At 45.9% G+C, this 21,266-nt stretch overlaps 1 protein-coding gene across 6 annotated transcripts in view; it reads right to left on the minus strand.

Moving 5' to 3' along the window:
* TBC1D2 (TBC1 domain family member 2) overlaps positions 1 to 21,266 on the minus strand; it is a 56,517-nt gene that overhangs the window by 27,919 nt on the left and 7,332 nt on the right. For all 6 annotated transcript variants that reach the window (XR_006959881.1, XM_047066849.1, XM_047066821.1 and 3 more), the window contains 3 exons: positions 17,566 to 17,713; positions 7,476 to 7,609; positions 2,681 to 2,871 (listed from right to left, as the gene is read on the minus strand). Coding sequence is in view for 5 of the 6 variants with exons in the window: in XM_047066849.1 (XP_046922805.1) it covers positions 2,681 to 2,871; positions 7,476 to 7,609; positions 17,566 to 17,713 (473 nt within the window). In the remaining variant the exon portion in view is untranslated. The remainder of the gene's footprint in view (positions 1 to 2,680; positions 2,872 to 7,475; positions 7,610 to 17,565; positions 17,714 to 21,266) is intronic.

A 21,266-nucleotide genomic window follows, 5' to 3' on the forward strand; every position in this document is an offset into this window, starting at 1 on the left:
GGCCCTCTGATTGGCATTTCTGCATGTCCGGGGCACTGCTGGGCGCCCCGAGGTTTTGCAGGCCTCCTCTATCCTACCTCTGGGCCAAGAATTGATCTTTTCTCCTTCCCCTCTTTGGTTTTGGTATCTGGGCTGGAGTTAAAAACCTGAGTCGGTAAAGCTGGGGCTCCCCCCGCCTGATGTGGGGTTAAGACTTGACCCTCACCTATCACTGCTAGGCCACTCACTTCTTGGAGGTCCTCATGGGTGCCTGTCTGTTTTCCCAGAGCCCCTCAGAGGAACGTGTCACTTCTTGTAAGGCCATTAGGAATCAATAAGGAGGGCAGGGAATGCTGCAGTAACAGCCCAAACCAACAAAGCCTGCATCTGCTGGGCGGCTGCTGGCTGCCAGACACCGGGCTTTACAAATCCGGACACAGGCCTCTCCAGTAAGCCTAGCTGTACACGTACAGAGGAGGAAGCTGAGGCTATGCAAGGTTAAGAAACTTCTTTGGCCAGAACTGCGGCCTATACCTTCTGTGCTCAGTCTCCCACGTTTGGGAGATGGGCAGGAGAACACAGAAACCACTCATCCCATGAGTCAAAAGTGAAACTGCAAGACTCTCCCCTTCTGATTGTCCCAGGCCAGGAAAGTGAACAGTAAGAAAGTCCAGGTTCTTGGGGGTGGCTGGGTGGCTCAGTGGGTTGAGCGTCCAACTTCGTCTCAGGTCATGATCTCGCAGTTTGTGAGTTAGAGCTCCGCGTTAGGCTCTGTGCTGACAGCTCAGAGTCTGCAGCCTGCTTTGGATCCTGTGTCTCCCTCTCTCTCTGCCCCTGCCCTGCTCGCACTCTGTCTCTCCCTCTCAAAAATAAATAAATATTAAAAAAAAAAGAAATAAAGTCCAGGTCCTTTAATGCTTGAACAACTTCCTCCTGCCATTTTCACTCTGATGGCAGGGGAGCTGTCAGCAGCCTGGGTGGGCCTTACTGATCTCCAAGAGCTTAACTTCATTTACTGAAGAATGCCACATTCTCCAGGGTAGCACAGATGTTGGGGGCAAACCTCACTGAAATCTAGGTCTCCCGGGCCTCTCTCCTTCATTCAATGATTCCTGACGCCTTCAAAGCAAAGGCCAAGCCACAGGAGGCTGCCCATATTTCCTAGAAAGAAGGGGAAGGTGTGATGAAGGGAGAGGCAGAGGTCACATCCAGGTTTCTTTTCCCGGCCAGGTTCAGCCTGGAACTTATGCTGTACTGGTCCAGGGATCAGGCAGCTGCTCCCACCCAGCTGCATGCTCTCTTAGCTCTCAGGACCGCCGGCCGCCCCGCGACGGGAACGGAGGACGATGGGAGGAGAAGAGAGCTGGGCTGCTAAGTGACAGCGGAGGGGACTTCACACGCCATGATGATGTATGTGGGTGCTCGCGGGCTTACCACCTGTCTCTGCCACGAAATGTAAGCCCTGCAGGGGCGGGGCCTGCGTCTCTTCTCACTGTCCCCAGCACCTAGAATACCGCGTGCACGCCTCAGGTCCTCAACAAGGACTTGACACAAAAACAAATGGATTGAGAACATGTAAACGGATGAGCTTCCTCCCTTGAGAACTTCAGTCAAGGCCTGCTTCATTAAATGTATCTGCTGACGTGCCAGGAGTGGAGCCTCTGCTACTTGCCTTGGTATCAGCTTAGGGCAAGAAAGGGCAGAGGAGGGGCAAAATTAGGCAGGGAGAGCATTTTTCTAGGCTATCTTCTCCAAACACAGAGCCGCAGAAAGGAGAAGACATGTGAAAGGAGACTATTCAGAGGTAAATACAGTGTACCCCCCTCTTCCCCAGAAGCAAGAGCCGGGAGATACAGCAGAAAAAGACTCAGGGCAGCCAAAGCACAAACATGAAAACTTAGGCCTTCTTCTTGGAGGAAGAGAAGTGTGGGTTCTCAGTGGGGCCCAGTGAGGCATCACCAGGCACCACCCTTGAGGTTTTCAGTAACGACTGCACTAACTTAACCACTTTTATTGTGCCAAAAAGAGCCCAGTGTTGCAGTCCCTCTCACCCCCTGCCTTGGGACTCTCACTACTTCACAGAGTCATTCCAGAGTGTGAACACGACTTACTCTCTGGATTGTAGGATTTGGGGATGATTTGAATGTCTGTGTATGTGTGCGATCTGTGTTCTACAATGACCATGTGACTCTTTCCTTTCTTAACTGCTATAATTAATTTCTCTATTAAGCCTAAGTCTTCCTCATCACTGTCCTCTTTCGGGCCTGCTTGAGCCCTAGAGCCACGCAGACCTGCCTGCTCTCTCTCTGTCCTCTGACAGTCATTCAGGGAGCTGCACCGTTACCAGCCGCCGGTTCCTTCAGCAGCCCCTCCCAGGACCTTGCATCCAGACCCTCCTACTCCGAATGCTATCCCCCTTCAGTGTGGGGACGGGCCATGCACAGTCCTCCAGGAGGAGTCCAAGAGCAATTACAAAGTAAGTTCCAGAGACCTGCCCTTGAGGGTCTTCCGTCACCTAGTCTGAGTGTCCACATGTCCCTTAGTAATTAACAGCACAGCATTTTCAACCACCAGCAGTTTGGCTGGTAAGGACCACAGACTGGCATATGCCCAGCTGGGCTGATGTGCCGGGTCTAGTTCAAAGGCTCCAGGCCCAGAGGGGTCCACTGGAGCCTGGGGCCTCTCTGGGGACAGAGCTCACCTTCTGAGACTTTAACTCCTTGGTGAGCATCAGAACCTGCTGCTCCAAGGCCAACACTTTTTCCTGGGCAGTTCGGTTCCGTGTGAGTCCTTCGGCAAAGAGTGGGAAGGTGTTGTTCTGGCGCTTGGCTTTCTGAAGGAGATTGGCGGTCAGAGAAGACTTGGGCGTAGGCTTTGGAGAACCCGCTGGATCTTTCAAAAGGAGGAACACAGAGGTTATGATCAGTGGCCTCAGTGGTTCTCAAACTTGAGCTTGCTGCAGAAGCACCTGGAGGGCTTGCTAAATCACAGACTGTGGGACCCTACTCCCAGACTTTTCATCAACAGGCCTGGGGCAGGGCTTGATAATTTGCATTTCTAAGACATTCCTAGGTGATGCCCATGCAACTTGCCCAGGGCTCACACTTTGAGAACCATCCGACTCTAAAAACATTATTTACACTGTACTGGCTGGTCCTTCAGCCCATCCTCTAAAGTGTGCCTGTCCTGTGCTCTTGGATCCCCGCCTGCATGGGTGATCTCCTAGGACACCACTGGTGCAGGCGGCCATCTCCTCAGGCACAAGCCCTGGCAGGATGTCTTGCTTCTTATCTCAGGATCCCACCTCTACCCTGTGGGCAAGTTCCAAAGTACACACAACTGTTCAAGATAGGAGTATGGAGTATCTGTACTCTGCATTCTTGCCCCAGAGAGTAACTCAAACTCTTGCTTGACTCCTTTTAATTAATTAATTATTTGAGAGAGAGAGGGAGAGAGAGAGCAAGTGAGCAATGAGCAGGGGAGAGGCAGAGGGAGAGAAAGAGAGAATCTTAAGCAGGCTCCACACTCGGTGTGGAGCCGGACACAGGGCTTGGTCCCACGACCCTGGAATCATGACCTGAGCCAAAATCAAGAGTCAGACGCTCAACCGACCGAGCCACCCACGTGCCCCTCTTGTTTGATTCCTATTACAAGCTAGGTTAGGACACATATTTCCCATAGTTGATTGTCCCAAGGCTGCACAGTTCTTTTATTTCCTATTTCCTCTACATACATGTCAAACACTGGCTCATGGGCCAAATCCAGTCTACAGGCCAAATCTAGCCCACAGCCTGCTTCTGTAAATAAAGTTTTATTGGAACACGGCCACACTCATTTGTTTGTGCATTGTCTGTGCTGCTTTCGCTGCATAAGGGCAGAGTTGAGTGTGGCAATGGAGACCATACGTCCCACAACGCCTCCAACGTTTACTTTCTGGCCCTTTGTAGAAAACATTTGCCAACCATTGCTGAATTTCTTATTTCATTTGATTTTTATCTTATTTTATTCTTCATTCAAATCCAACATCAGAGTCATTCACCCATGCTGCCTTGTTTTGTCTTATCTATCCGTTAGTAAAGGATCTGTCATCAGCCTGCATCCAGGGACATTTTTCTTTTTCAATGTTTTATTTATTTATTTATTTATTTATTTATTTATTTATTATGTTCACTTATTATTTATTATATAAGTCCATTATCTTTAAATGAATTGATATATAAATACTTAATATTTTCTCAGTTGTAATTTCTAGTACAGTGAATAACAGTAGATATAACCCACATTAACAAAAGCTCTTTGGGGTCTTCAGTTACTTTCTTTTTTTTGTTGTTTCTATTTTTTTTTTTTTTTAATTTACATCCAAATTAGTTAGCATATAGTGCAACAATGATTTCAGGAGTAGATTCCTTAGTGCCCCTTAGCCAACCCCCTCCCACAGCCCCTCCAGTAACCCTCAGTTTGTTCTCCATATTTATGAGTCTCTTGTTTTGTCCCCCTCCCTGTTTTTATATTATTTTTGTTTCCCTTCCCTTATGTTCATCTGTTTTGTCTCTTAAAGTTCTCATATGAGTGAAGTCATATGATTTTTGTCTTTCTCTGACTACTTTTGCTTAGCATAATCCCCTCTAGTTCCATCCACGGAGTTGCAAATGGCAAGATTTCATTCATTTTGATTGCCGAGTAATACTCCATTGTATATATATACCACATCTTCTTTGCCCATTCATCCATTGATGGACATTTGGGCTCTTTCCATACTTTGGCTATTGTTGATAGTGCTGCTATAAACATGGGGGTGCATGTGTCCCTTGGAAACAGCACACCTGTATCCCTTGGATAAATGCCTAGTAGTACAATTGCTGGGTCGTAGGGTAGTTCTATTTTTAGTTTTTTGAGGAACCTCCATACTGTTTTCCAGAGTGGCTGCACCAGCCTGCATTCCCAATGTTTTATTTATTTTTGAGAGAGTGCAAGCAGAAAAGGGACAGAGAGAGAGGGACAGGGCAGAGAGAGAGGGACAGAGGATCTGAAGCAGGCTCTGCGCTGACAGCAGTGAGCCCAGTGTGGGGCTCGAACCGTGAGATCATGACCCGAGCTGAAGTCGGACGCTCTACCAACTGAGCCATCCACAGCTCTCAGTGCCAGAAAAGGTTTGCTTCTTCCAAGAAAATATATGTTTATTCTTAGGGATGCTGGAAATCATCTAACACTTGCATTTCCCTCTTTGCCTTGGCTGCTGAGAAGCTCAGACACACTGCTGCCCACTCTTTGCTACTCTATAGGATATCTTGATCTTATTTAAATTTCCTAACCCAGATGACTCATTTTCTTTCCCCTGATGTGTATTTTAATAAGCTATCCCCGATCCTTTTGGGACTAGTGTGTTAAATATAAGGACGTGGTATGGGATCCCAGGTGAGGGCTTAGAGGATGAGCCGAATAATTTACCACGTTTCTTCTGGGGCCAGCCAAACAATCTTGAACAGATAAAAAACTACTCGAGTAGGTGACGGGAACCAGAAACTCCCTGACCTTGTTGGGTACAAGAACAGAATGGTCTTGTTCTAGACTTGAAAGAAATCTGGTTGTACGGCGTACAAATCAGACCGCAGAGCTCCGAAAAATGCAGTGCCTCTTTCTCTTTCCTGCCACAGGGTATAGAAGAGCAGGGGGGCTCGCTGTAGCCCTGTTGCCCTCTGATAATAATACTGCCCACTCACCCTGAGGGCAGGCAAGGTAGGGGTCACTATGCCCATTTCACAGTTGGAGAAATGAGGCCCAGGAGGGTGGTTTTTCAATCAGTGCTGTAGGATTTCATGGGAGTGTGGCAGAGCTGACTGGGAGGGACGGGTGGGGAGCCAAGGGGAGCCCAGACTCCCACCTCTGCCTCAAGTCTGCTGTGGTCTGCATTGTATATTAGATTTTGTTTATGGGGGTCAAGGAGGCATGGCGAGAAAAATGTAGTCTGAAAAATCACTGCTTTAGAAAATGAGGCTTGAGGTGGTGGTATGGGGCCAGAGTTCTGGGCCTGAACGCTAGTTCTGCACCCACTGTGCGGCCATGAGCGAGTCACTCCACTTTTCCATCCTCAGTTCCCTCATTTAGTAAACGAGAACAACAATGGTATCTAGTAACCGCTCAGGATGTTGGAAGGGTTAAAGAGGTTAATGCAGGTGCTCAGTGCACGTGGAAGAAGATTCTGGTAAGTGACAGGAGCCAGTCCTGAAGGACCAGATATTTCAGATTCCATTTATATGAACGATCCAGAGCAGGCAAATCTACAGAGACAGAAAGTCAAACGGTAGTTGCCTAGAGCTGGAGGATGCAAGGTTTCTTGTTGGGATAATAAGCATGCTCTAAAATTGATTATGGTGAGGGGCGCCTGGCTGGCTCAGTCAGTGAAGCCTCTGACTCTTGAGTTCCACTCAGGTCATGATCTTACGGTTCGTGGGTTTGAGGCCAGCATCGAGCTCCATGCTGACAGTGCAGAGCCTGCTTGGGATTCTCTTTCTCTGTCTCTCTCTCTGTCCCTCCCCACTCATGCTCTTCCTGTCTGTCTTTCAAAATAAATAAATAAACTTTAAAAAATAAAGTAAAATAGATTATGGTGAACTGTATACTTCGAATGGGTGAATTGTTTGATACGTGAATTATCTCTTAATAAAACCATTAATTACCAAAGGGAAAAAAGTGCTTAGAGTAGCCCTGGCACACAGTAGGTGCTAGATGTGGGTGCTGGTTTTATTACTGTTGATTTGAGAGAGCACCGGTCCCCTCTCAGACTGTTCACTGTGACCTGCGCGGCCTCACCAGACGCTGCTCCAAAGGGGAGATTTCTCTGGAGTCACTGCTCCACAGGGCAGGGGTCCCCCCTGCCAGAAGCCCCCACAGGGCTGCCTCAGCTGATTTTCTTCCATTTCTAGGTTACAGTATGTCTTGGGTGGGGGGGCACCCATGCTAATTGCAAAAGAAGCCCAACACCCATGGCGGTGTGGGCCACTCACATTTTGTAAAACAATTAAGTGCTATGGAGGGGCCGGGATAGACACGCAGAGGTCATCTGCTCTGCTCCTTCAGGCAGAGATCTGATTTTGCTCAGCCCACACAGGCATTTTCATATCCTTTCCTTATAAATTAAAAAAAGTAAGAAAGAAGAAGTGAGAGATATTTTCATTATTTCAAGAATCACTGCAGGAGTGTCAGTTTGGGAAGACGGGGAAGAGTTCTGGAGGTGGGGGATGGCAGTGGTCGACGTGAGTGTGCTTAATGCTACTGCACTATACACTTAAAATGGGTTAACGTGGTAAATTTTATGTATATTTTACCACAACGCTATTACTAAAAAAGGGAGTCACTGCTACCAGACCCATAGAAACAAGGAGTGACCCGGAGAGTGTCCTATTGGACACACACAAGCGTAGATGTTGGTTTTGGGGGAGGAAAGAGGGCACTCTCTTGGCCTCTGAAGGCCCAGCTCAAACCTGGGCAGAGCTCACCTGGGGTGCTGGGGTCAGAGGGCAAAGGCTGCTCTGCCCTCGGAGGTTCCCCGCTCAGTGGAGAATCTTCCCCTGGAGGTCCGTGGCCTGTTCCTGAGGCCTGCCTGTTGCCCCGAATATTGTACATCGTGTTTCTGAAAGGAAAACAGAGGAGCATGAGGCTGCCATCCTCAGCCCCAGTCATGCCCAGAGCGGTCTGCCACACTCCAGGCACCCTGCAAGATGCATCCCGCCCGAGCACTCCCCACCCGCCTCGCCCGTCTTTTCATGTTCTCATTGTACTTCCCGCCTTCCACACATGATATTGCTAATAACAGAAGCTTGATTCCCCCACCCCCAAACCCACTGCTGGAGTGTAAGTTCTCTTGAGTGCAGGGATGTTTGCCTGTTCTGTTCACTAAGATATTTTGTGTTTTTGTGTGTGTGTTTTTTAAATGTTTATTTATTTTTGAGAGACAGAGACAGACCGTGAGCAGGGGAGGGGCAGAGAGAGAGGGAGACACAGAATCCAAAGCAGGCTCCAGACTCTGAACTGTCAGCACAGAGCCCAGGGCTCAAACTCATGAACCATGAGACCTTGACCTGAGCCAAAGTAGGATGCTCAACTGACTGAGCCACCCAGGTGTCCTGTAATATTTTGTGTTTTTTAAGTTTATTTATTTTTGGGAGAGAAAGAGAGCATGCATGTGTATGTGCGTGAATATGGGCAGGGGAGGGGCAGAGGAAGGGGAGGGGCAGAGAGAGGGAGAGAGAGAGAGAATCCCAAGCAGACTCTGCACTGTCAGCGCAGAGCCCAACACGGGGTTCGATCCCACGAACTGTGAGATCATTACCTGAGCTGAAATCAAGAGTCAGACGCTCAACAGACTGAGCCACCCAGGCGCCCCCATGCATGCCTAGCATAGCGCCTGCAGCATTGAGGGCGCTTACAGTATACGTGCTGAATGAATGCTGAATGAACTTGCCAAAGGAACTTCCTGAAACTTTCATCTGGTTTTACAACTACTTGCTCAAAAATCATCAGTAGCTCCCTACTTCTGCTGAGCAAAGTTCCAAACCGCTCCTGGATCCTTCTCCCCTTGCACTCTCCCCACTTAGATCTGTTCTCCCTTGAGGCCTTCACTAATCATCTGGTCTCCAAGGAGTTTACTGCACTTTGTGAATGGGCTACCCTTTGACCAAGTACTTGTCTAGGCTGAATAATGGTGTCATTTCTTCAAAAGCTGGACAGTAACCTACCTGCATGTCTGTGGCACCTGGTACTGGGCTGCACATGCCCAGTGTGCAGGCTCAATACACTTTGGGTTTGTAGGAAGGAGCTAGGTAGCACCAAAGGCTGGCCTAGGACCACAGCCACAGTAAAATTCATGAGGCAGATAAAAGGACATTCAACTGAGTTTATTTTCCCTTTGCAAAGATACAAAAGTAGATATATTCCAAAATTATTATTATTTTTTTTTTGAGAGGGAGAGAATGTGAGCAGGGGAGAGGCAGAGAGAGAGAAGAGAGAGAGAATCCCAAGCAGGTTCCACACTCAGCACAGAGCCTGATGTGGGGCTCAGTCCCATGACTGTGAGATCATGACCTGAGCTGAAATCAAGAGTCAGACACTTAACTGACTGAGCCACCCAGGTGCCCCAACATATTCCAAAATTAACAACAAGGAAGAGGAAATGATTAAAAGAGTTCACCAGGTCAGCGTTTTCTGAATGGCAGGTTCTGAACTATTGGTAGATTATAAAATCAGTTTAGTATCATAACCAGCATTTAAAATATGGAATGGAAAATATCAGAATGCACCCCACTTTGAAAGAGTTAATATTTTGTAAGTTTTACTGAGCTATATATGTGTACTGAGCTACAAAACTCACAGTTTGAAAACAATGCACTAGGGGGTCATTTACTTAAAAGGCAGCAATAGTGTGGTCAAAAAAGAAGGGGACATGAAGCTTACAGATCTGTGATGGAGTCCTGGGTCTGCTGTCATCTCTATGTACAACATATACTTCTAGCAGTAAGATGGAAAAATTACCCTGAAAAACCCTTATTCACAAACACCTAGATGTTAGGTAAACACCAAGCATATTTCAAAAATATTTAGCTTAATTTCCAAGAAAGGAAGGGAAATTCTTGGGGCCTAAACGTGAATTCAAGTGAGAAGGTGACTACGTAGATTAGATTAGTCCTCAGCAAACATTCACTCCTTTCCCACCACCTCCGCAGGAGCAGAGTACTTCTTCCCTCTCCTGTGGGCTCAGGCAAGGCATGTGATTTGCTTTGGCCAAAGGGATGTTAGCAGATGTGATCTAAACATAGGCTTAAAACGTCCTTGCATATAGGGCTAGTCCTCTTCAAGAATGAGTCTCAGGCAGCTGCTGGTCTGTGGCAGATAAGAAATACGAGAAGTAGACCTAGATCTTACCAACAGCTTAGAGTTAAGACCAAGTGAACCTAGCCTGTATCAGCTGAATCCAGATGTGTGAGAAATGATCATATGACACTGAATTCTGAAGTGTGTTTGCAGCATTATTGCTATGAAAATTGACTTAGGATATGAGTTTGCTCTGGGGTCAACTGTTTTGTTTTTTTGAGATATAACTGACAGACACATAACATTCATTTCAGGTGTACAACAGGTTTATCCAATCTAGTGTGAAATTATCACCACGATACGTCTATTGAAGATCCATCACCACGCATGGCCACAAGATGTTTTTCATAGATCAACTGTTGATTCCAGATGCCTAGAACCTTGGCTGTTGCACGAGAGGAAAGAAAGCATTTGGACCCAGAGTGCAGAGTTGAAATTGAAATTCTTACATACAGCTGGGAGTCCCAAGATGAGGTGAGTTAGGAAAAAACATGCCTGCTGGCAAAATCAACACAAGGAAATTCTAGGTGAAGGCTTTGGGCATTCAAAAATTTTTCTTGTGATATCTTTTTTTTTATTTTTTTTTTATTTTTATTTTTTTTATTTTTTATTTTTTTTTAAATTTTTTTCTTAACGTTTATTTATTTGTGAGACACAGAGAGACAGAGCATGAACAGGGGAGGGGCAGAGAGAGAGGGAGACACAGAATCCGAAACAGGCTCCAGGCTCTGAGCTGTCAGCACAGAGCCCGACGCGGGGCTCGAACTCACGGACCGCGAGATCGTGACCTGGCTCAAGTCGGACGCCTAACCGACTGCGCCACCCAGGCGCCCCTTCTTGTGATATCTTTGTTAGGTTTTGGTATCAAGATAATATTGGCCTGACAGAATGAATTGGGGAAGTGTTCCCTCCTCTTCTTTTTTGGAAGGAGGATTTTGTGAAGAATTGGTATTGGTTCTTTTTTTAAATGTTTGGTAGAATTCACTAGTGAAGTTATCTGGTCCTAGGGTTTTTCATCTGTATGCGCGGGGGGGGGGTAGTTTTTTTTTTTATTATTATTATTAATTTAATCTGCTTACATGGTATAGGTCTATTCAGATTTTCTCTTTCCTCTTGCACCGGTTTTGGTAATTTGTGTCTTTCTAAGAATTTGTCCCTTTCTTCATTTGTTGGCATAAAACTGTTCATAGTATCCCTTTATAATGTTTTTTATTTCTGTTAGCTTGGTAGTAATGTTCCATCTTTTGATCCTGACTTCAGTAATTTTAGTCTCATGTCTTTTTCTTGGTCTGTCTGGCTAGAGGGTTGTCAATTTTGTTGATCTTTTCAAAGAACCATCATTTGATCTGAAATTTGTTTTTAAAACAAAATCCAGTCTTTTGGTATAGTTGGGTCCACAATAAGATAGAAAATTGTACTTTAATGGAGAGTATAGCTGACTGATGGAGGGAAAATCAATCTGTTAAGAACTAAGAAGAAATTAGAACTCAGCATTCCAAATGCTTGACTTGAAATTTGGTCTTTGATTGCTTTTGCTCTGTTGTTGTTGTTGTTATTATTATTATTATTAAGTTTTATTTGTTCATTTTGAGAGAGAGTGAGAGAGAGCATGAGCAAAGGGACAGAGAGAGAGGGAGAGAGAGGATCCCAAGCAGGCTCTGCATCATCAGCCCAGAGCCTGACAAGGGGCTGGAACCCAAAAATTGAGAGTGTGTGAGCCAAAATCAAGAGCTGGATGCCCAACTGACTGAGTCACCCAGGCGCCCTCTTGTCTGTTGTTATTAAGATTCTATTGTAAGATGCCTCTGACTCTTTGACCTAGTCACCTCCCCTTCCCAGTTCTCACTTTCCTCATCTACAAATAAAAGGGTAGTGGTCATATTAAAAAGAAAATGGTGGTCCTCAGGAGCACTATTTACTGAGTACCACTTCGTGCTGGGTCCTGTGCTGAGCCCCCATTACATACATCTCACAAATCACAGCCACACAATTGGAGAGGACTCAGGAGCACATTCCTATAGCCAGAGGTGCTTGCTGGGTGGGTGACCATCATTGCTGCCTACATGTCCCCTTGCCTCCCCTATGTGTCCAGGGGCTCACAAGAGTCATTCCTGGGGTAGGGGAGGGTACAGAAACCCTGACTCCGGGGCAGCAAAGGGCCTCCTAAGCTCTAGCACACATCACCTCTGGAGATAGATGCTCATTAACTACTGACGCAGCCCAGGTGGCCACTACCTAGCCGAACTATTGCACTTGGAAGAGGTATCTCCATTTCATAAATTTATTGACGTTGTATGGAGCAGTTCATAGGTCATTTTCTGTGTAGGATTAGCTCCAGGTCTGAAGGGCCTGGTCAGCATGGGCGGAGTGGTCATAAAGACTTGCTCTGGAAGGATAACCTTGGGCAAGCCATTTATCCTCCCAGAGGCTGGCTTTCCTTGTCTGCAATGGGGATGAGGAACATGTCCACAACAGACAATGACTGGACCCTTCCATGGGCCAGACGCTAAGCTAACACTAGTAATTCAACTCATTTAATCCTCCCCACAGCCCAGTGAAGTACTAGTACCACCTCCATTGTAGAAAGAGGAGAAATGAGATTTGGCAAGGATAAGTAACCAAATCATAGAGCCAGTGAGCGGAGGGACTGAGCATTAGACCTGGACGTCTAACTCCATGGTCTGAGAACTTAGCCATTCTGACACCACCTCACAGGCTTGTTCAGACAACTCAGAGCCAGTGCCACGCACCTAGCACAGCGCTCTGGAATACCCTGACTTCCTTTCCCAGAGTATGACCCGGGCTTATGACAGAGCTTACAGCAAGCTGTAAGAACAGCCAGGGCCCAGGCTGCGGGAGACAAAAGCAACCCTAATCTTATGGGGGCTCGCAACAGCCCAGGGCAAGTAGCCCATTTCTTGCACTTTTCCCTCACATTTTCTGTGGGTTATTACAAATGTCAGGACGGAAGTCACCAACTGATCCTCTGAAACTTCCTTCCTTTCTGTCTCTGCATGTTCTCTCTTCCACTTCTGCTGTTTGTGGCCTTCATCAGGCACTGATCTGGCTTAAGCTTGGTGAGACCCCCCTGGATACACCCTGGCTGGATGGCTGGACTCCCCCCCACCGCCCCAGCAGGCTCCCAGCACATCTAGTTCCCTCCAGTTCCCCCTGAGGGAAAATCCCCTGCAGGCCACCTTCTTTGTCTACTCACACCAGGGGGCTCACCCATGCCACCTTTCTGCAGCTCATATCTCTCTCCTGAGTTTCCAGGTCCTTCCATCCAAATGTCTCTTGGGCTACTTTTATCTACAGCCAGCAGGCCTAGAGGACACTTATCGTCTTTCCCCTAAAACCTGCTTCTGTCCTGGGATCAGTATCACTACACTCCTAGTTACCTGAGAGAATTCAAACGCTGAAGCCGACAGGAAAATTCTGTAAAGGAGCCACACAGAGCCAGGGGTCTCTAATCCAAGTCCAGGTAACAATCTAGTCTGCTTCCTAAAACATCCCTGTCTGTCTGAAGTCCACACAGAAAATAAGCACCACAACAGATCAGTATTGGATGCAGTATGAATTCCCAAAAGCTTCCTTCTCTTTGGTTAGATAAATGATAATAGCAGCATGTAGGGGATAAGCTTAGGAATTCCTCGGGCTTACACCAATGGGTTAACAAGACATAAAGAAATACAAAGTCATAAAACGCTCAATCCTGAGTTTGGGCAAATCAGACTGGCACCCCAAGAATAGGGGGGTGTAAAGGCACCCCGAGAATAGGAAGGTGCAAAGGTGCCAGGAATAGGAAGGTGCAAAGGCACCCCAAAATAGAGAGGGGGTGCAGAGCCCCCAGAATAGAGAGGGAGAGGCAAAGGCCTAAAATAGGAATGGCGCAAAGATGCCCAATACATAGGTATATGAAATAAACAAGATTAGATATTCAGGGTGGAAGCACCCCAATTTAGTACTATAGCAGAAAAGCCGCTTTCACAGGAGAATAGGGCCAGGTTAGGTAAATCGGTGAATTGGACTATGGACCACTGCGTTGCAGACAAAGCAGCCCAGAATGGAGATGGTTAACAAAAGAAGAAGTACCTTACTAACCCTGAGGTTACTCCCCCTACCTGTCTCATCCCCTAGGCTAAGATAAACAGAGGTGCACCCACCTGTCTGCTGTAAACAACCTTCCTCCTGGTACCCAGATTTTGTTTTGTATTAACCCAAACCCCTCACCCCAAATATCCTCAAGACTCCCTTTCCCTCATGTCCACAAGTTAATGTTCACAGATTCATTGTCCCTTTGTGCACGTCCATCGCCATGTTTGTAAGCCTTCTGATCCTAATAAAAACGGGGCAAGGACCCTTATTCGGGGCTCTTGTCTTTTCCCAGACATTAGCCACCTCTTGCTTTAATCCTACATCCTGCTTTTTTGCTAGACAAGAGAGAACTTTAGACCCAGAGTCTATGACAGCAGCAAACAATATTTATAAAGTACTAAGCACAGTTCTAAAGCAGTTTTCATGCATTAACCCATTTAACTCCCACACTAATCTTGTAGGGCAAGCACTATTGTATTCACTTTTACTAACAACTTAAGTGAAACAGAGAAATCAAACAAGATGCTTAGGACAGCACAGCCCATGACTGGTGGAGCCAGGATACAAATCCATGCAGTCAGCCTCTAAAGTTCAGGCCATATTACTATCTTCTTAAAAACTATTTAAATCAAATCCTGCTAGCGGGAAATTGTATATACAATACATGAATAATAAATGAAAAAGTAGCTGAGAAATGATCAACATACAGTAAATTAAACATATTAAAATTGAATTTAAAAAAACTAAAGGTATGAAATTCCAGACTTCAAGTTTTATTACAAAGTGGCAATAATTAAAACAGTATGGTACTGGCATAAAAATAGACACATAGATCAATGGAACAGAATAGAAAACCCAGAAAGAAACCCACAGTTATATGGTCAATTAATCTTCGACAAAGAATGAATGAGTATACAATGGGAAAAAGACAGTCTCTTCAACAAATAGTGTTGGAAAAACTGGACTGCTACATGTCAAGGAATGAAACTGGATCACTGAATTAAAGACCTAAATGTGAGACCTGAAACCATAAAAATCCTTGAAGAGAGCACAAGCAGTAATCTCTCTGACATTGGCTGTAACAACATTTTTCTAGATATGTCTCCTGAGGCAAGGGAAATAAAAGCAAAAATAAACTATTGGTACTATATCAAGACAAAAAGCTTCTGCACAGTGAAGGAAACAATCAACAAAACTAAAAGGCAACCTATGGAAGGTACTTGAGAAGATACTTACAAATGACATATCCAATAAAGGATTGGTATCCAAAACATATAAAGAACAGATACAACTCAATACCCCAAAACCAAATAATCCTATTAAAAATGGCAGAAGACATGACACTTCTCCAAAGAAGACATCCAGATGTCCAACAGACACATGAAAAGATGCTCAACATCAGTGCTTATCAGGGAAATGCAAATCAAAATTACAATAAGATATCACCTCACAAGCCTGTCAGAATGGCTAAAATAAAAAACACAAGAAATAAGTGTTGGTGAGGATGTGGAGAAAAAGGAACCCTCTTGTGCTGCTGGTGGGAATATAAACCGGTACAGCCACTGTGGAAGACAGTATAGAGTTTCCTCAAGAAATTAAAAATAGAACTACCCTACAATCTAGTAATCACACTACTAGGTATTTACCCAAAAAAATACAAAAACATTAATTCAAAGGGATACATGCACCCCTATATTTATTGCAGCATTATTTACCAAATTACGGAAGTAGACCAAGTATCCATCAATAGATGAATGGATAAATAAGAGGCGGTACACACACACACACACACACACACACACACACACACACACACACACAATGGAATATTATTCAGCCATAAGAAGAATGAAATCTTGCCATTTGCAATAAGATGGATGGAGCTAGAGAGTATAATGCTAAGTGAAATAAATCAGTCAGAGAAAGACAAATGCCATATGATTTCACTCATATGTTTAAGAAACAAAACAAATGAGCAAAGGGAAAAAAGAGAGAGAAAGATAAACCAAGAAATAGACTGTTAACTATAGAAAACAAACTGACGGTTACCAGAGGGGAGAAGTGGGGGGGTGGGGGGAGGGGAATGGGTGAAATAGGGGATGGAGATTAAAAAGTACACTTATCGAGGGGCGCCTGGGTGGCGCAGTCGGTTAAGCGTCCGACTTCAGCCAGGTCACGATCTCGCGGTCCGTGAGTTCGAGCCCCGCGTCGGGCTCTGGGCTGATGGCTCAGAGCCTGGAGCCTGTTTCCGATTCTGTGTCTCCCTCTCTCTCTGCCCCTCCCCCGTTCATGCTCTGTCTCTCTCTGTCCCAAAAATAAATAAAAAAAAAACGTTGAAAAAAAAAAAATTTAAAAAAAAAAAAGTACACTTATCGAGATGAAAAATAAAATGAAACTCAGGTAAAAAATTTTTAAAATTTTTTTTTTTTTTCAAAGTTTTTTTTTTTTTAATTTATTTTTGGGACAGAGAGAGACAGAGCATGAACGGGGGAGGGGCAGACAGAGAGGGAGACACAGAATCGGAAACAGGCTCCAGGCTCTGAGCCATCAGCCCAGAGCCCGACGCGGGGCTCGAACTCACGGATCGCGAGATCGTGACCCGGCTGAAGTCGGACGCTTAACCGACTGCGCCACCCAGGCGCCCCCAGGTAAAAAATTTTTAAAAAGTAGGTTGCAGGGGCGCCTGGGTGGCTCAGTCAGTTAAGTATGCCACTTTTGATTTCCACTCAGGTCATGATCTCATGGATTCGTGAGTTTAAGCTCCACATCGGGTTCTGCACTGGCAGCACGGAGCCTGCTTGGGATTCCTTCTCTCCCTCTCTCTCTCTGACCCTCCCCCGCTGTGCATGTGCAAATTCTCTCTTAAATTTAAATTTTTATTTATTTATTTATTTATTTATTTTTTTTTTTTAAGAGCCAGTTGGTTAAGCATCTGACTCTTTTTTTTTTTTTTTAATTTTTTTTTCAACGTTTATTTATTTTTGGGACAGAGAGAGACAGAGCATGAACGGGGGAGAGGCAGAGAGAGAGGGAGACACAGAATCGGAAACAGGCTCCAGGCTCTGAGCCATCAGCCATCAGCCCAGAGCCTGATGCGGGGCTCGAACTCCGGGACAAGAAGATCGTGACCTGGCTGAAGTCGGACGCCTAACCGACTGCGCCACCCAGGCGCCCCTTAAATTTAAATTTTTAAAAAGTAGGTCGTATACAATCACTCTGGAAAAAAAAAAGTTAACAACTTGATGCGTTTCACATATGAGGACACTTGTGACACGATCATCACATTACATTCAATATGATCTCAGTTATGCATATACATGTATCGACAATGAAGAGGAAAGAGATACACCACATGCTAAGAATGCTGTCTGGGAGGCAGGATCATGGGTAACTGAAAACCTATACCTTTCTAGATGTTTCTAATTTCCTACAAAGAATATGCACTATTTTAACAATCAGAAGCACAAATGTAGTATTTTAAAGAAATGATGTGACGAATTAAAAATAAAGCCCCTCACCCTCTCCCCAGGACCACATCCCTGCAGGGATCACACCAGATCACTGTAAGCTCCAAAGAAGGGGCTGTCTGCAACGTGGCCGGCCCCTCGGTCCCACTGCACTTACTGTATTTCGGTTCCCAGATGCTTGAGGGAAATATTCTGAAGGGCTAAGGGCATGGCAGGCACGGGCTGCAAGGCGGCTGCCACACCCACGAGCCCAGGGGGCGTTTGCACAGGGCACAGGAACTCCTCCAGCTCCACTTCCTCTTGCTCTGCGGAACAGAGAAACAGGGTAATCATCCACCTGGGTCGCTGCACTTGTACAGACGAGACAGAGGCGCACTGGGCTGGGTTCCCACTGGGAGCAGGTGGGAGTCAGTGGGCTGCCTGAGCAAGCCTTCTTTGGCAGGTTAAGAGCAGCCAAAGAGGCAGGCTTTTCATTAAATGTTCTTCCAGGAAAATGATGCGTCTTACTGAGAAAGTCTTCCTGAAAACCTCGTTAAAATATGCAGAACTGCTGATACTTCTACATCTGAGAATCTACCCTAAAAACGTTACCTGACATGCAGACAAAGCTTTATGGGCCAAGAGGTTCATCCTGGCACCGTCTGTCCTCACACTGGAAATAACTCCCTCAAACTAGAAGTAAAGTTCTGGGGAGGGGTTAAACAAATCATGATGCCTTCTGAAAATAGGATATTACTCAGCTGTTTAAAACAACACTAATGAAGAATGCTTAAAATCATGAGGAACAGGTGTGGGATATAAAAACAGCTAGTAAAAAAATTGGGTTAGAGCATCATGATCGCAACTGTAGAGAAAGTCTCACAGAAATACACTCTGTGGTATGGACAGAGGTCAGAAGTGCATGGTGGGATCAGAAGCAGGCTGCCTTCATTATCGCTTCGTGTTTTTGCCCAAATTGTCTATGCTAAATACGGGTTATTTTTTATAAACAGAAAGATACTGTATACTCATCAAAAGTAGAAGTTTATAAACAGATTTTATAACATGGAGGCATTAGGGTCACAATACGTAGTACCATAGAGCAAGGTAGGCTGTTTGTATTATTATATGATCTGAAATACGTTTAAATAAAAGGCAAGCGGGGGTCATAATGTAATGTGAACACTGGCTGTCTCCGGGTGACAGGATTATGGCTACTTTTTCTTCCACTTTTCTACTTTTTGTAAATGTTCTGCAACGATTCTTATACAGTGAGTGCTTCAAAACACTTAACATTAAGGAACGTTTTGAGGCTAAGGTAACATTATTTGAAGTATAAGAGAGAGGAGGTGAAATACTCAGAAGTTAGTTTTGAGTGTTACAAAAAGCAGGGGAGGATTAAGACCACCTATTGGGCAGCAGGATCTGGATCAGGCAGTTCCTGAGACATGGAGGGCAGCAGGCACCTTCCACCGGAGCCCTTTTACTGAGAGGGTGAAATGTAGGGGAAGAAGGAATTTTACCTTTCCACTCCATTTTCAAACAGGGTGCAGGTGCAAAAACATTGACTACAACCGCAGGGGCGGGGGAGCTGTTCCATCTACTCACAAACAGACTTTGCAATCAATATATTTAATTCCTAATAGGCCCTGTCACATCCGGCAGATGGGCCACGACTTGGCCCAAGTCATTCTTTTGAGCTCCCTCTCTTCAATTCACTCTCTCACCAAACACTTCTGGCATCTGCCCTGAGGTTTCTGGTGGAGCTGGAGAAAGTTAGATAATCAAAGGCATAGGAAGCTCCCAGCTTAAGGAGCAGGGAGAAGTGTGCACTTCAGGAAGACCAAGTGAGTAGAAGCTGGAGGGCAGGCCAGGCAAGGTGCGGGCGAGTTCTGGGAGATGAAGACAGATTGTTTCACCGCAAGTCAGGAAAGGCTTCCTGGAGGAAGGGCACTAGAGCAGGGCCTAGAGGGCTGGAAAGGATTTTGAACTGCTAAAGGAGTGAAGGAGGATGCCAGGAGGGAACAGAGGAGATGGGGCTGGGAAGGACAAATGGGCGGGAGGGGGCTAATAGGGGATCTCATCTGGCTGGACCCACGGGACCCCTGAGGGTTTCAGCAACAGCTCCAAAGAACCTGGGTTACAGCTGTGGTGTTGGAAGAACCGAAGCCAATCCACGTTTCTGTTAGAAGGGTGCTGTGACCAGACTGGAAATCGCATTTTCTCTTCTGGCCCCAGGTTCCACATTTTTAAATTAAAAAAAAAATTTTTTTTTAATGTTTATTTATTTTTGAGAGACAGAGAGAGCGAGCAAGCTGGGGAGGGGCAGACACAGAATCCGAAGCAGGCTCCAGGCTCTGAGCAGTCAGCAGAGAGCTGGATGCGGGGCTTGAACCCACAAACGATGAGATCATGACCTGGGCTGAAGTCAGATGCTCAACTGACTGAGCCACTTGGGCGCCGCATGGTTCCACATTTTTAAAATGGGAAGGATACTCTCCATCCTGTCTCCTTCGGAGGTAAAGTATATCAAAATATTTAGGAAACCATAAAAGCCCCATTCTGTGGACTTGCATCTTTCAAAAGTAGTCTTTAATCCAGACTTTGAGCTGATTCAAAATAATTATGGTTTTCTTGTTTATCAATACTTTAACAATCTTTATCCTCCCCCATGCAGAAGAAACAAAAAATGTACAATTTGCCTAAGATTTTTAATGTCTTGGCAGGTACTTCCCTAACTGCCAATATCTGTTCTCCTTTAATGTCCACCTTTGGCCCTAAATCCACCCTGAGGCCACACAAACTAAGCCTTGGGGGTGAATGTCACCCACTGGCTGGATTCGCCAGTGAGGAAACAGTGGCTCAGGGGGATTTTCGTGGCCAGGGTCACACAGCCGGTAGCAGAGTCATGCACTCAAACACAGTTCCTTGCTTGTCCACTAAAACCACGTGGCTTGTCAGAGCAGGTTTTGTGGCAGGCGGACGGTTCCCAGATGAGAGGGGCTGCCCGGGAAGGCCCCCAGCTCGAGGAGGTGTTTGAGAGATGGGTGGCACGTGACAGTGATGTCACAGTGAAGGTTAGCACTTCCCGTGGGTAAGAGGATTGGTCTGGGGCCTCTGGGCTTCTCTCCAAGGCCGCACAAGGAATTCTCAGCAGCGTTCATCCGAACGCTTTGCCTGAGCTGCAGGGGCTGCTCCACCACCAGTAGGAAGTCATTGACCAACCAAAGGGCCTGGGCCAGCCAGTCGCTTCCCTGCAGGGCCCTGGACATGGTGGTGGCCTCCTCAGCATAAGGAGGGGGTTATGAGCCTGCAGATTCGGGTTCAAATTTCAGTGCGGACATTTTCTTGCTCTGCTACCTTGACCAGGTAGGTCCACTGGCCTCTGGGGGCCTCAGTTTCTTCTTCTGTAAAATGGGTACAACACTACCTCCTAAGACTGATGTGAGAATTAGATGACATGAAAGAAGCACGTAAAGTGTTAGAAACAGTGTCAGTGGTATGCATATTTTTACAATAATATATTCTTACCTAAGTGCTATTTTGTGTAAATCGTGTCCTACTTTGGCAACATATTATCATTAATCTGCTGGTTTGCCCTTGATCTTTCTCAGCTCTTGTGGAGACCAACGTTTAGGTAAAGCATAAAATAAAGGTGTAAACGCTTAAAAGCTGCAGACAACATGCCTTGCAGATTGCTCAACAGCAGTGATAGGACACTTTTTACCAGATGAAGTGTCTGTGACTCAAAGGCAGATGTGAGTCAGTTGGCTTTCAGTGTCCCGGAGCCGGCTCTGCTTCCTCCCAGAAAGGGTGGGGACTGGCTGTGGGGCAACCTGCTCCAGACAGCAAATCCAGGTCGCTCACAACTCCACAAAT

Source organism: Lynx rufus, unplaced genomic scaffold, assembly GCF_022079265.1.
Source record: "Lynx rufus isolate CCGP_SWC_20201006 ecotype Redwood Valley unplaced genomic scaffold, mLynRuf1.p SCAF_10, whole genome shotgun sequence".
In the NCBI taxonomy this organism is placed as follows: domain Eukaryota; kingdom Metazoa; phylum Chordata; class Mammalia; order Carnivora; family Felidae; genus Lynx; species Lynx rufus.